Source organism: Meleagris gallopavo, chromosome 2, assembly GCF_905368555.1.
Source record: "Meleagris gallopavo chromosome 2, MGAL_WU_HG_1.1, whole genome shotgun sequence".
Classification (NCBI taxonomy): Eukaryota; Metazoa; Chordata; class Aves; order Galliformes; family Phasianidae; genus Meleagris; species Meleagris gallopavo.
In genome coordinates this window covers 44,909,307-44,922,235 of record NC_139405.1, presented here as the reverse complement: position 1 = coordinate 44,922,235, position 12,929 = coordinate 44,909,307, and the positions used below count along the sequence as shown (strand labels likewise).

At 35.8% G+C, this 12,929-nt stretch overlaps 1 protein-coding gene across 3 annotated transcripts in view; it reads right to left on the bottom strand.

The window, feature by feature from the left end:
- Positions 1 to 2,795: 2,795 nt before the first annotated feature.
- Positions 2,796 to 12,929, bottom strand: part of WTAP (WT1 associated protein) — a 24,311-nt gene continuing 14,177 nt past the window's right edge. For all 3 annotated transcript variants that reach the window (XM_010707126.4, XM_085216952.1, XM_085216953.1), the window contains 3 exons: positions 10,426 to 10,604; positions 5,608 to 5,762; positions 2,796 to 4,023 (listed from right to left, as the gene is read on the bottom strand). In XM_010707126.4, the coding sequence (XP_010705428.1) occupies positions 3,440 to 4,023; positions 5,608 to 5,762; positions 10,426 to 10,604 (918 nt within the window). In that variant the 3' untranslated portion in view covers positions 2,796 to 3,439. The remainder of the gene's footprint in view (positions 4,024 to 5,607; positions 5,763 to 10,425; positions 10,605 to 12,929) is intronic.

The following is a 12,929-nucleotide window of genomic DNA, read 5'->3' as shown; positions in this document are numbered from 1 at the left end:
CATACAGCAAAGGCACTGGAAACCCCTCCGTGTCAGTACTGCAAGCAGAGGCAGCTTGTACTGGAGCTTGCAAGCAGGCTGGTACTCCCCTTCAAAGGTTAGCTGCCATTAGGAGCTATCCACCTCAATTGCCAGGAACGAGGCACTTACAAACATCTTTTCATCTATTTGATCTACTTACTTCTTTTGTTCCATTTCAGTTCTCTTCCTCACTTCTCTGCATATCTCATTTTCCAATATCCATTTTCTCCCAACGTCCACGGCCATTAATGCTCATGAGAATGCTTCGTGCACCTTAATTCCATCAGCTAAAATAGTCAGCATTGAGTAAGTGCAAAGGGAGTTCAAAAAACCATGAAAAATTAGATCTCCCATAGGGCCAGAGAAGAGAATCTTTCCCTCAAAGTTATGAAGCATTCTGTAAAATCAAGATTAACACTAGATGAAGTTTAATTCAAATTATTGGGGAAAACATCTTTGCTAACACAAACCACTTTTTTTTTTTTTTTAATCTTACTTAAATAAGCACTTATGTTCAGAGATCTTAACCTAATTTATAGGACCAAAAACAAAAACAAACAAACAAAAACAAACAATGGAAGGGGTGAAGTCTGAAGGAGTGACCATGTTTAGAATAACTTACCTCATCTTGGAATTTACTAGCAAATCCACATGGAGAGATCCACAAAGGAAATCAAAGCGCATTGTAATGCACAGATGTACAGAATGGTAGTTCCTCCTTCAATGCCCCTTTAAAGGGCCCTAGAACACCATCCAAACTTAAGGTTATCAGCCAGCTGTACTCTAGAAATCTGATGACACAAGGTGAATAATCTTAATCAAAATCTATCTGAAAACAGGATTTTCTTGAAAACTGAAAATAATGTATCAAGAGTCATCTCCAGGATTATTAACAGCCATAACATAGGCTGTATGTATAGACAGCCAGAACGTGAACATTATTGATTTTAAATTTGTGTATTATTATACTGCATTTCACTACTGCTTTACAGTAAGCACTGCAAAAAAGCAAGCCAATTACATGATGGTTTTTAAATGATGCTTTCATTTAAAATAAAATTAATTAAAAAAATGTAACAACCTTATTTAGGAGGTAACCTTTAAGCAGAGAACGACAAATGAAATGGCTTTTCTTGCCCTACATTTATTTTCCAAGTTAAGCCGATGTTTAGTATGCACTTATAATTTGCATTTCTAACTTTTCAGCTATTTAGCTAAGCTGTATGGTTTTGTTTTCTTTTTTAATTATTTAAAGCACCACACACTCTTGAGAAAATTCAAATCTTCACGAATTCAAGACCTGATTTCCCACAATAACTGATAAATTTAAGTGAAAAGTTGCCCCTACCTTACAGCACAATAGCCATTACTTCAACTCCAAAAATAATTCTTATCTAATTTCTTATCCTAGATGCCATCTTCTCAACATGAGTTTCTTCCATATTTCAGATAGATTTTAACCACCACCATTCTCACAAGGCTTTCTACCATATATATTATCAAGTCATTGTAACTGTCTATTACTATCATTTTATTACTACTATCCTTTTAAACTTTTAATAGCCGCAAAGTATCTTAATACAGTATTAACATTAAAATCAGGCAATGTTAAAGCCAAATGTAAAGCACCAGCAAATACATATTTAGGTTACCATGGATTTTTGTAAACCAGAAATTACTTTAGGTGCCAGTACTTTTTTTTTTTTTAATTTCTATATGCTCAACTGTCCATTAACTGCTATTTTTCAGGTAATAAGGGCTGAAGTAATGTTCCAAAAAAGCCATGAGATTATTGCCAATGGAATTAATGCCTCCAGTGACTGCCAAGTTGTTTTAAATGTCTAAGCTCTATGAAATTAAAGTAGCAGTAGTACATAGACTAGTATGTTTCCAACATACATAAAGGCTACTAACAGTTCCAACTAATTATATTTTTTTGTGGACAATAATACTGCAGGTGCTAGTTCTCATTTAGTACCATGGAAACCCTTCTATAATCTATGATTTTATTAACTAAACTGCAGTTACATCCAAATATCTCCTAACTTTAGAGAAATACTGCTTTCAAACAACAGTTTCAGCGTTCCCAAAGTGAATTTGCATGTGAGAGAATTCCACTAGCTGTCTGGTTATTGCAGGATTCTGTTAGGAAAATGCTGAAACCAACTTAAGTCTATCTGAAAATAGTTAAATGCTTTCATTTTTTCCCTTTGAACAGTACTTACTGAAGTCAGTACCCTTTTCATCACTTTGCATATTGCTACCACCACAAACTAGTAGACAAAAATCACCAGAAATTCAGGTTCCGAGAAATTCCTAACTTGCTATTTTGTTCAGTATAAGTGTGTTTCTCCCCCCCTCCCACTTGCAACACCTGCAAAGTCAGTTCACTAAGCTTCCCCTCATGTAGACTAATCAAAAATTGTATCTTAAGAAGTAATTCAACCTCTTAGAAGTGTCATAATTTAGTTTGTACATTTACCTCCAGGATACTTCCTAAGTTTTAATAAGAGCCAGGTTCTAATTATGAAGCTTGCTTTTATTAGTGGTTTTTTTTTTTTTTTTTTTTTTTTTTTTTTTAATCTATCAGTAAGGAAAAAAATCTCTGTAGAACAAATACTAAAAGGCTGGCCTGAAATCAACATGATAGTTATAAGCACAGGTACTTGGCATAAGCTGTATTAGACAGGATTGGCACAGAAACAAATTCAATTTAAGAAGTATTACAGCCCATACAAGTAAGCCGTGTAAGCCAATGGAGAACAATGAGGAAATTACATTATTAAAAGTTTTTATTTAGGTTTGGTCAGTACAGGTAAGATAATATTGGAGTCACAGAGCAATATGCATAAACAGGATACAACAGTTCTTAAAAACTGAGTAACTATGCACACAATTCATAAACATTCGGTCACCTAAGGAGAAAATGCACAGATGTATGGTGGGAAAAACTGTAATTAACACTGAAACTACTAAAGGACTCCTTCAGCAAGTCCATCTTTTAGTGATAAAACTACTGTACTGGGCAAACTTGGCAGTCATAAACCCACAGCTATTATGACAAATCTCAAAGGTGGTGTTAAGTATAACAGTATGAGTAAGAATGCCCTTACACAGCACAGGTTCTAGATATACACAGATTTGTACAGACATCATTTATGTTATACTTTATGGAAATAATTTCCATTTCAACTTCACATTAACTCATATAAAAATAACTTGAGCTACACAAATGTCCTTTTAGCAACATTCAACGTAATTAACTGTTAAAATTCCCAAAGTGGCAGAGGTATTGAAGCAAAAAGAAATCCACAAAAAGGCAAAAATTGTGACAAGTATGCACTAATTTAATAACGGCTTCTGAACAGTATCCTCTCCCAATTTAAATGACACTGTATAAAAATGCTGCAGAAAAATGTTACAAAACTGAACTCTGCACATTTACATTGGAGTCCAAGCCATTCTGGACATGCCGAGAACCCGCAGTTCTGTTACCTTTCATGCTTACTGTTTTCTCCTCTTGAGGATCATGATTGGAGTCTGTGTCATTTGAATGGTGAGTGAGAGAGTTTTCACTGCCAGTGGGAGAGTCTACACTTTCATACCCAGTACTGAGTTGGTTTATGTAGCTACCACCTCCTCTACCAGTTCTATCTTCAGAGTGGTTGGACAGCTTATTACCATTCCCTGGAGAAGCCGGGAAGTCATCTTCTGTGCTGCTACCCTCCCTATAAAATCCAGGCCCAGACGTCCGCTGATGGGAGGAGCTACCATTGCTTGGTCCGTTAGCCAGACGGCTGCAGTCTTTACCCACAGCCTCTCCCTGGTCTGTAGGCTCAGAAGATGGAGTCCTGCTGGTACCTGGGTTGGAGACCTGGGACTGCTGCTGCTGGTACTGCGCCAACTGCTGGCGAGTCTCCTTCAACTGCTGCTGAAGCACTAGAATGGTACTCTGCATACCCTCTACCTCCTCATCAAGCTGGATGATGAAGTCATTCAATTCTAAATAAAGAAAACACATGTGTTGCAAATACTTAATAACCCACATATAGCTCAAATGTCAGACAAGAAAATTTACATCTTGTAGCAGTATTTTATGCTGAAGTTATTCAACTCTTTCAATCATTAGATATGCACACCATTTTGATACTCCGAAGGAAATGTTAAACTGCCAACTATACTTGTTATATTTATGACTTTGGATATATGAGAAGAAATTCATTTCTGGACAAGAAGATATATGGAAAGCAGCTCAATTCCAATAATTACTATTTTGCAAGTAGATTCTAACATATCTCCTTTTACTGAAGTGCAGAGCATTGCTGAAATACTGTAAAAGTGACCATAAAGCTTATCTGCATTTGACAGTTCTGAATACTCACAAAAACCTATTCAGTGACAAAAAAAATTTTAGTCACATTTCAAGGAAATGTCAGCTCTGACTGCTTTTAATACATTTAATTCCATGTAGCATGACAAAGAAAAAGGATAAACTTTTGTTGAATTTATTACCAACAAAAGTTGTTAATTCCACAAAGTACTTATGTACAAAGAAAAAAAATCCTTTACAACTGGGACTGCATTTTGGACCAAAAAGAACTTGACGTGAAAGATAAAAATTGCAGCCTGAATTCAACTGCACATTCACATGACTGAGCAAATAACATGCAAACTGCTTATAGCTGTAAAAATCAAAATTAAATGCCCACTGCAATGAAAAAAACACTAGGAAAACGTCAGGATTATCATCGTCATATGAGGTAGAAGCTAAGGGCCTAAGAACATCGCAGTTCTGCAGCTTACTTTAATATACTACACTCAAGAGCAGAAATCTTTAAAGAACACAGGATATATCAGACATGCCAAATCATGCCTATGCTATCTTACAGATGCCAGGTGTGAAACAAAAATGCCTGGGTTTAATTCATTAGCTTGTCTCAAGATTTAGTGTAATAATCAGATCATCTATTGTGTAATCTACCAAACTTCAAGTACTTTCATCAAACATCTCAAAGAACACAGAATCTGTGCTGAACTCTCTGTGGAAGATTTTCAAAATTTGCATTTCCCCATCATTTAAAATATACAAGAGGCCAGAGATTACAGCTAATTCCAATTTAGGTTCACAATGCTGTAAAATTTGGACCACAAATACAATAACAGAACATTTTAATTAATCTGAATTACTTAACCAAAACTGCATTTTTGTTCTTCTTACACATTTTTTTCCCCTTCAAGTAATTACAAAATGAGTCATTTAACAAGAAGCTTTCTGTTTTCAGTGCGTGCTTACCTTAATATCCCATGTTAAATAGCAAGACCTACAAAGTCTAGTATTTCGTGTTCAAATCTCGCATTACCAGGAGCTGCAAATCCCACAAGTACTCTAAAGTTTAGCCTCTATTCTAGTTTTTGGTGGCTTTTTTTTTTCTCCCAATTAAGACTACCAATAGAGACTTACAACACTCATGTTTTACTTGATGTAGCCCTTTAATTCTGGCAAAGATTTTACAGTATCCATATCATCAGAAAATTAAGCTAGCAGAAGTGCAAGGCAACTTCCATTTTCTTAAGAAAATCCCTTACCATCCTGACTGCTTTTAAGTTCCTCACTATATTTCTTCTGTAAAGCCAACTCTGCCTCAAGCTGTGCAATACGTCCTTGGGACAGCTGCCTTCCAAGCTCTTGATTCTCCTGGATAAGCATTCGACACTTCGCCATTAACTTTTTGCCTGTTTGGCTGCAAAGGAAAGAACCAATCTATCACAAATTGAATACAAAACCTTCTGTAATCTTCCTCAATCACAATTACAGACAAAAAGGAGATACAATTTCTGCATGTCACAATTCACGGAACATTATGTCTCAACATAATTGTCATGGCAGAAAATCTCCCTATATTACCACGTGCTGTTCCAGCGTCAGTTGATCTTCTGTCCGTGTCCCATAAAGCAGAAGGCAAGTTTTATTACTGTAAATATGAACAAGTATTGTTCTTTTTCAATACCAAAATCTGGATTATCAGTCTGCACAATCTTGCATGTGCTAATTCTCAACTGAGTTAAGTGATTAAAGATGTGCCTTGCAATTTTAAAGATTAAGTACTGCATTAAAAAAAATGTGTAAACTGAACTATTAACAAAAGTCCTCCTTTATCGTACTAGTAAAACTAAGAATAAAGTTGGGAATATTAAAAAATGAGCATTATGTTTATAGCAACATCCGTTCTTTCTGTGAGAGGTTAAGACATTCCCCTCTGCATGTTTAAAAGAGTTGCATGTCTACTTTTCAACTCAATTTGTGTATCTGACAGCAGTGTACAGTGTTTCATGCTTCCTATAGTCAGCTTTTGCTAAGCACATCTTACACGATGACGAGAAAGTAAAATGCAGTTAAAAGTCGGCAGGAAATTAAGGAAGCCATAGCACTCATTTAGAATGAGAGGTTCAGATCATAAATGTTTTAGAATATCCAGTTTCTTCGAGAAGTGAGCAGAAAAAGGTATTCCAAACTGTCAAGATTTTCTCTGCTAAATAGGTAACATCACATCTTTAATCTTCACGAATAGAACTGTAAAGCATTATAGGAAGTAGTATGCAAATTAATATATAGGCAATATGGCTGACTCCATAGAAGAGTTCAAGTCCTTTAAAACTGTCTGCCAAAGTCAGAATAGTGACCACAGTCAGTTCTTCCACAAGACTCAGCAACACAATGAATATCTCTTTCTACAGAAGCATAACCTCTGTAGCAAAAAAATATTAAAAAAAAATATATATATATAAGCCATGAACGGGTTTGTTGTGAATTCAAGGGCAGGATTTGCATTACTTTCCAAGAGCAAGAAGGTCATTTAAGTTTTAAGTGATAAAGAAAGAAATTTTGAGGATTAAAAAAAAAAAAAAAAAGAATAGGAAACTTCCACTACTGTGATTCACAGCCATAGTTCTTTCTTTCCTGTAACCAATACAACCAACAAAAAGAATTTAAAATAGTGATTTTCTTATCGACTACCTTTTAAACATTCAAGCCTTAAAACAATTTTAAATTCTGAGAACTCTGCCTCACTGAACATTTTCCAACTGACTCTCCCAAATCTTTCAGATGGGCTGCTCCAGAAGAAATCTGGCTGCATAAAGTCCTGGAAGCCTGCAACTCTGCTAAAGGCAGCAACCTGTTTTCTTTCTTGATGTGATGTCCAATGTCGGGTCCTTGAAGTTTAAATTGTGTTGAGCTAATACAATCCATGTAACACAAGATGCAAGTTTTCTTAGAGATGTTCATTCTGTACAAAGAAGCAGGACTGCTTTGGAGATGACCAATGTGATGTACCCCCAAAAGCTTTTAGGCAGATGTGTATTGATTTTTAGACATTTGCAAATCCTTGTTACTGTATTCATCATTCACTGCAAGTTTAAGGAGTTCACAGTGCTGAAGTCATTTACTGTTTTTTCTCTCCACAAAACAATGTCACCTGCAGAATTAGAAGTACCAGGTAGCTGGACATTGGGACAGTATTAAAAATCTCATTAATTCCTTCATGTAATTCCTGCCAAAATGTAAATATTTATTACCTGTATAGAAATTTGCATAGTTACCTATAATGCTATTTCTTTCCATCAAGTTTTTTCCAGATGTTTTGAGTTACCGTGGCACCAAGTAGCCTTCCCTTGCAATTTACACAGAAGACAACACATGCAAGAATATCAAATTCAGTAACTATAAAAAGTAATTCCTACTAGCTTTAAAACGAAACTTGGCATTGTTTTCACAAATCCACTTGAACATACATGCAACAAAACCTGGAAGAATTAAGTGGTTAAGTTTCAGAAGGATAGTGTTTGTAGTATTAAGCTTCTTGCAATTGATATTACTGATTTTTTAATTCAAATGTACATTGTATGTATAACGATGATTAAAACAGCTTAACAAAGCTATTCCCTCAATTATATGCCCCTCTATTTCTCTGTCTAGGCATTAGTAAGGATTACACTGTGCACTCTTCTTTGGTTAAGATCCAGAACTAGTACTGCTTAGTGTTGCAATCAACATGTAACTTCAAGAACACATAAAGTTGGTGATGTGAATAGAAGCATCAGCTCTTTTAAATACTAGGTCAGATACCGTGAAATAAGAGTGGTTGCATACAAGGAAGGGCAATTAAAACCAAAAGAGGGAAAAAGGGCAAAGAATTAAAAATTCTATAAATGCTTTACATGATTAACCATTTTTTTGCCCTTTCAGAAATATTTTTAAAAAATTATGAGAGGTTACGAAAATAGCTTCAATTCTATACCTGGAAATAAATCTAAATCTTCTCTACTCCAACTACTGCGTATTTAAGTATGCACATTTACACCACTGTTACTTAAAATTAGATGATGCATATTAAAGCACAACATAGCTATAGAAGTGACAAAAATTTGATACTTTTGCTTGAAGGAAACTGGTAATAGTCACTTGTGTCTCACTTAAGAATCTGAGAACTTGAGGAAAACAACCAACCTGTACTTAATGGCATTTAAATCATTTCTGAACTCCACGTAAAACAAGCAATCTACATGGCATGTCTCTATCAACACATTATAGTAAGCTTTACAAATGCCTTGGCAACACATTAACAGTTTATTAATGCAAGTCTTACCTCTGTTTTGATGCTAGATCATTAAAATCTCAGACTCTGCTATAGCAAAATAATCCCAGATGAATCACTTAAAGTTTTTCTAGATGTTTTTCTTTGCTGTTAAATCATTACTCATGCAAAAAAATAAATCTGCATAAGTACACTAATCTTCAATCCCGTATTAATCCATCTAAAGCACAGGTGATACTTTTAAGTTAAAAATATGTAACATTATCTTAGTTAAAATCATTGAAAGAGAATACATCACCTTCTGTCGCAGCTGAATCTCTTTTTAACTTAAAACTGCATTTACTAGAATCAGATAGTCATAAAGTGTCACCCAACTGATTCGAAAAATCAAAAACTTAGTTTACTAGAGCTCAATTTGCCAAGATAAAAAATAAATATACAAATGCTATATCAAATCTGCATTTCACTTTACACACCTCAGATCTGCACTCCCAGCTGTCCCCTGTTGCTACTCTTACAAGTAACTTGGGACAACAGAACAGAGGCATCGATAGAGTAGCAAAGGTTCCTTCACTGATTCCACCAAGGAAAATGCATGCATTTAACTTCTTGTGCTTTGTTAATTTTTTTTTTTTTTTTTTTTTTTTTTAAATTCAGAGAACGAGACAATGCAGAAACAACAACCTGTTCGATTCTCGTTCATCCCAGGAGTTTCACAGTACAACAATATAACCAATAGTGTTCCTTGAACTATATATTACAACTATTTCAAGGCACATTTCATATAGAAGTGCAATACAAAAAAAACAGGTGTACAAAGGAATAAGAACACCCCACCAACACTGAAGACAGCTGTCATTGTGTGCCTTCCGCATAGAGCATTTGAGATCAGTTAATATAGAAGATAAAAAAAAAAATCTCACTTCTGCATGAAAACATGCAGCGGAATACTTATCACAACTAGTTTTTCTTATACATGCTAGTTGTGATCAAATATATACTGCTTCCAACAACTTTAAACTTGCAATTAGATTGAATGTACGTTCTTGTACAGTCCTAATTTTGAGGCGTCCACAGCATTACCAACCATCCAGAACAGTTCATTATTTAGCAACATTGACTTAAGGCTCCGTCAGGTGTTACAGAGCCCAAATGCTTAACAGTCAAATGTGTACACTACCACTGACGTGATATCAAATAGCACTCTCGTGGCTATTCAAAACTGGTTAGCAAGTAAACTCTTTAATGCAAAATTCACCTCATCGAGTTTTGACCCAGCAGTTCAGTGAACAAGCAGGAAGTCCACAGTCTTATTGGAAAACTGACTTAGTGTCTCTAAGTCACTAGGCTCAAGGTTAAGAGCGAAGCATATTCCACTTCTACATTTTACGGGAATTTTGCATGTTCAATTCATGATTTATAATCTCTAGGTTCTTTCCTCCAACTGTCTGTAGACACAGTGTGCCACAGACTTAAGACTTCTGTTTTTCCCTCTATTTTCTTCAAATAGAACAATTTTGCAAATGTCTACGTGTTCTAGAAAATATTTTTTTTTCGGAGATGGCAATTTCTTCAGAATAGTCCGACGCCGTCAGGCCTCTGAAGCAAAGGGGGAGAAAAAAGCTGAAACACAAGGTTCATCTGGTAAGTTTTACATTAAGCATTACAAGCTGGACAGTATAAGAATGTGGCTTTTGCCTCAAAACGTCTGAGTCTTGGTGTGGAAACGAGTACTTGGCTGTCCCACCATAGCATTCTCGTAGTGGGACTGTCAGGGAAGTCTTGACTGGGGAGTATTTGTTTTGTTTACCTATCAGGCGTAAATTTCCAGGCACTCAGTTCATTTTGGGCTTGTTCCAGTTTGTCTTTAGTCTGTTCCAGTTCACCTTTCATTTTTAGGAAAAACAAGTTGATGGCTGGGTCCACCATTGTTGATCGCAGTTGGGCAACACTAGGCTGCTGGACTTGCTTGAGGTACTGAATCTGATTCTGCACAAAATAAGAAAAGAGATTTATTTATACATAATTCAATACGTTTATGATCATTTAGATAGGATTAAAAATAGTCACTCCAAAGAAGACATCAAGGAAATTTGCCTTCTTACAACGTCCTAACCTGTTAAGGACAGAATAAAAATAACTTCTGCCCACCTGTGCCCTTATCAATAAGCATATTCACCCAATCTCCCAATCCCAATCCTGCCAAGGCCTTCAAAACTACTTTCAAAGCTGGTCTTTTTCTTTTGTTTCAAGCTGTTTTCTATACATCAGTTAACATGTGCCTGAACTACTGGAACATTACAGTTCTCCCTTTTCTTTTAAAACTACTTGCATACTTCCAAACAAAAAGATTTATACAAAGAGCTGCCTGCTTAGAATGACTGATTCCCATACAACTTCAATTAAAGTTATTCCAGAACACTGAGGTTACTGTTGGTATATCTTTACGTATCTACTGAAAGGTGTTTCTAAACACCTATGTGTTTTTGTAAGCATGGTAACTATGCTGCAAGTCACCTTTTTCATCTTGAAAAAAATCATTTAGAGCCACTCCCATCAATTAAATAAGTTTAGACTGATTTGATCCTCTTGTAGTAAGCAAAACCCTAGAAACAGTCTTATATTTACTCCTGAATTTTTGATAATAATTTATTTTAAATATAGTGCACTTACTGATCAAAACTTCACTGTACTTATACTGGATTAATATATTTTTTGACAGCTTCTTAAATTTTCTTTCAGCAAGTAAGTAAAATCATTTTGGCCTGCACAGAAACTATTCATTCTGAAGTTCAATTTATGATGCTCCTCATATTACACATTTCTTGGTCACCTAGAGGTACATTTACACACTGACTTTACAGACTGAATAAGAAACATTAATTCAAAGTCAGGAGGTTTTGCCTTCTGCTGCACACAAATCCAGGTTGACAGCAATAGTTAAAATGAACAACAGTACAAGTCATTACCAGCAAAATCAAGGGAAAGAGTTAAGGCTGCTGCCCCCCCCACTCTTCGCTTTGCTTACAACACAGCACAGTCAGTAGCAGTCAGTTTAACCACTTCCATGAAAAGCTTTCATGCAGCAACAGTGAAAAGAAAGTGTAAGTATAAAGATACTGTTTAATTTTTAAAAAATGTGTAGTAGTGACCTCAGAGTGACTTACTGATTTAGGAAGTTGTGGTTTAATTTATGTATCAAATAGCAATAATACTTGGATTCTTTTTCATATATATATGATTCTAAAGCTAGTGAAATGGATGAAATACTTCAAACTGGCTTCATTTGAATCGACCAAAATACAAATTTTTATCTACTCGAGAAAAAGATATTTGAAATAAAATTGTTTTTAAAAAGTTTGATTAAGTAGATAAACTTCTATGTATTCAGAAATAGGGAGTAAAGCACTGAGTCAAAAATACTTTCAAGAAATATGTAGTCAATAACCCATTCATATAAACATTACTTATAAAAAGAAAGCCCTAAGATTATCCTAACATTTCTTTTATAGCATTGCACCCCCCACCGAAATTTCACCTCACTGAATGCACAAAGTCTTGCTCATTTAATAAATTATTTAACTTACTGTTATCACAGAATCATAGAATGCCCTGGGTTGAAAAGGACCACAATGATCATCTAGTTTCAACCCCCCTGCTACATGCAGAGTCACCAACCACCAGACCAGGCTGCCCAGAGCCACATCCAGCCTCCAAGGATGGGGCATCCACAACCTCCTTGGGCAACCTGTTCCAGTGTGTCATCACTCTGAGTGAAAAACTTCCTCCTAATATCTAACCTAAACCTCCCCTGTCTCAGTTTAAAACCTTCTCCCCTTGTCCTATCACTATCCACCCTCGTAAACAGATGTTCCCCCTGCTGATCCCCCTCCAATATGCTACTTTCAAGTACTGGAAGGTTACAATGAGGTCCCTGTAGAGTCTTCTCTTCTCCAAGCTAAACAAGTCCAGTTCTCTCAACCTGTCTTTTTATAGGAGAGGTTCTCCATCCCTCTGATCATTTAAGTGGTCCTATATACATATCCACTAACATTTCTGATGTTTGCACTAATGGAAGTATTTCAACAACCTGTCATTCCTTCTAAGAGCTAGTACTAGCAGAGTGAAACCACTTTCTTAACATAACTCTGCAGACAGTGACACACCTCCAGCTGGCAACATTATCCCACAATAACATGGTTTGCAAACCATTTCTAGGAAGGCATCACTGAGAAAAAACAACTTTCTTTGCCTTACCCAGACCTAGCTCCTAACCTCTTCTAATGCCAGATTCCCTGGATCACTAGCATGAAG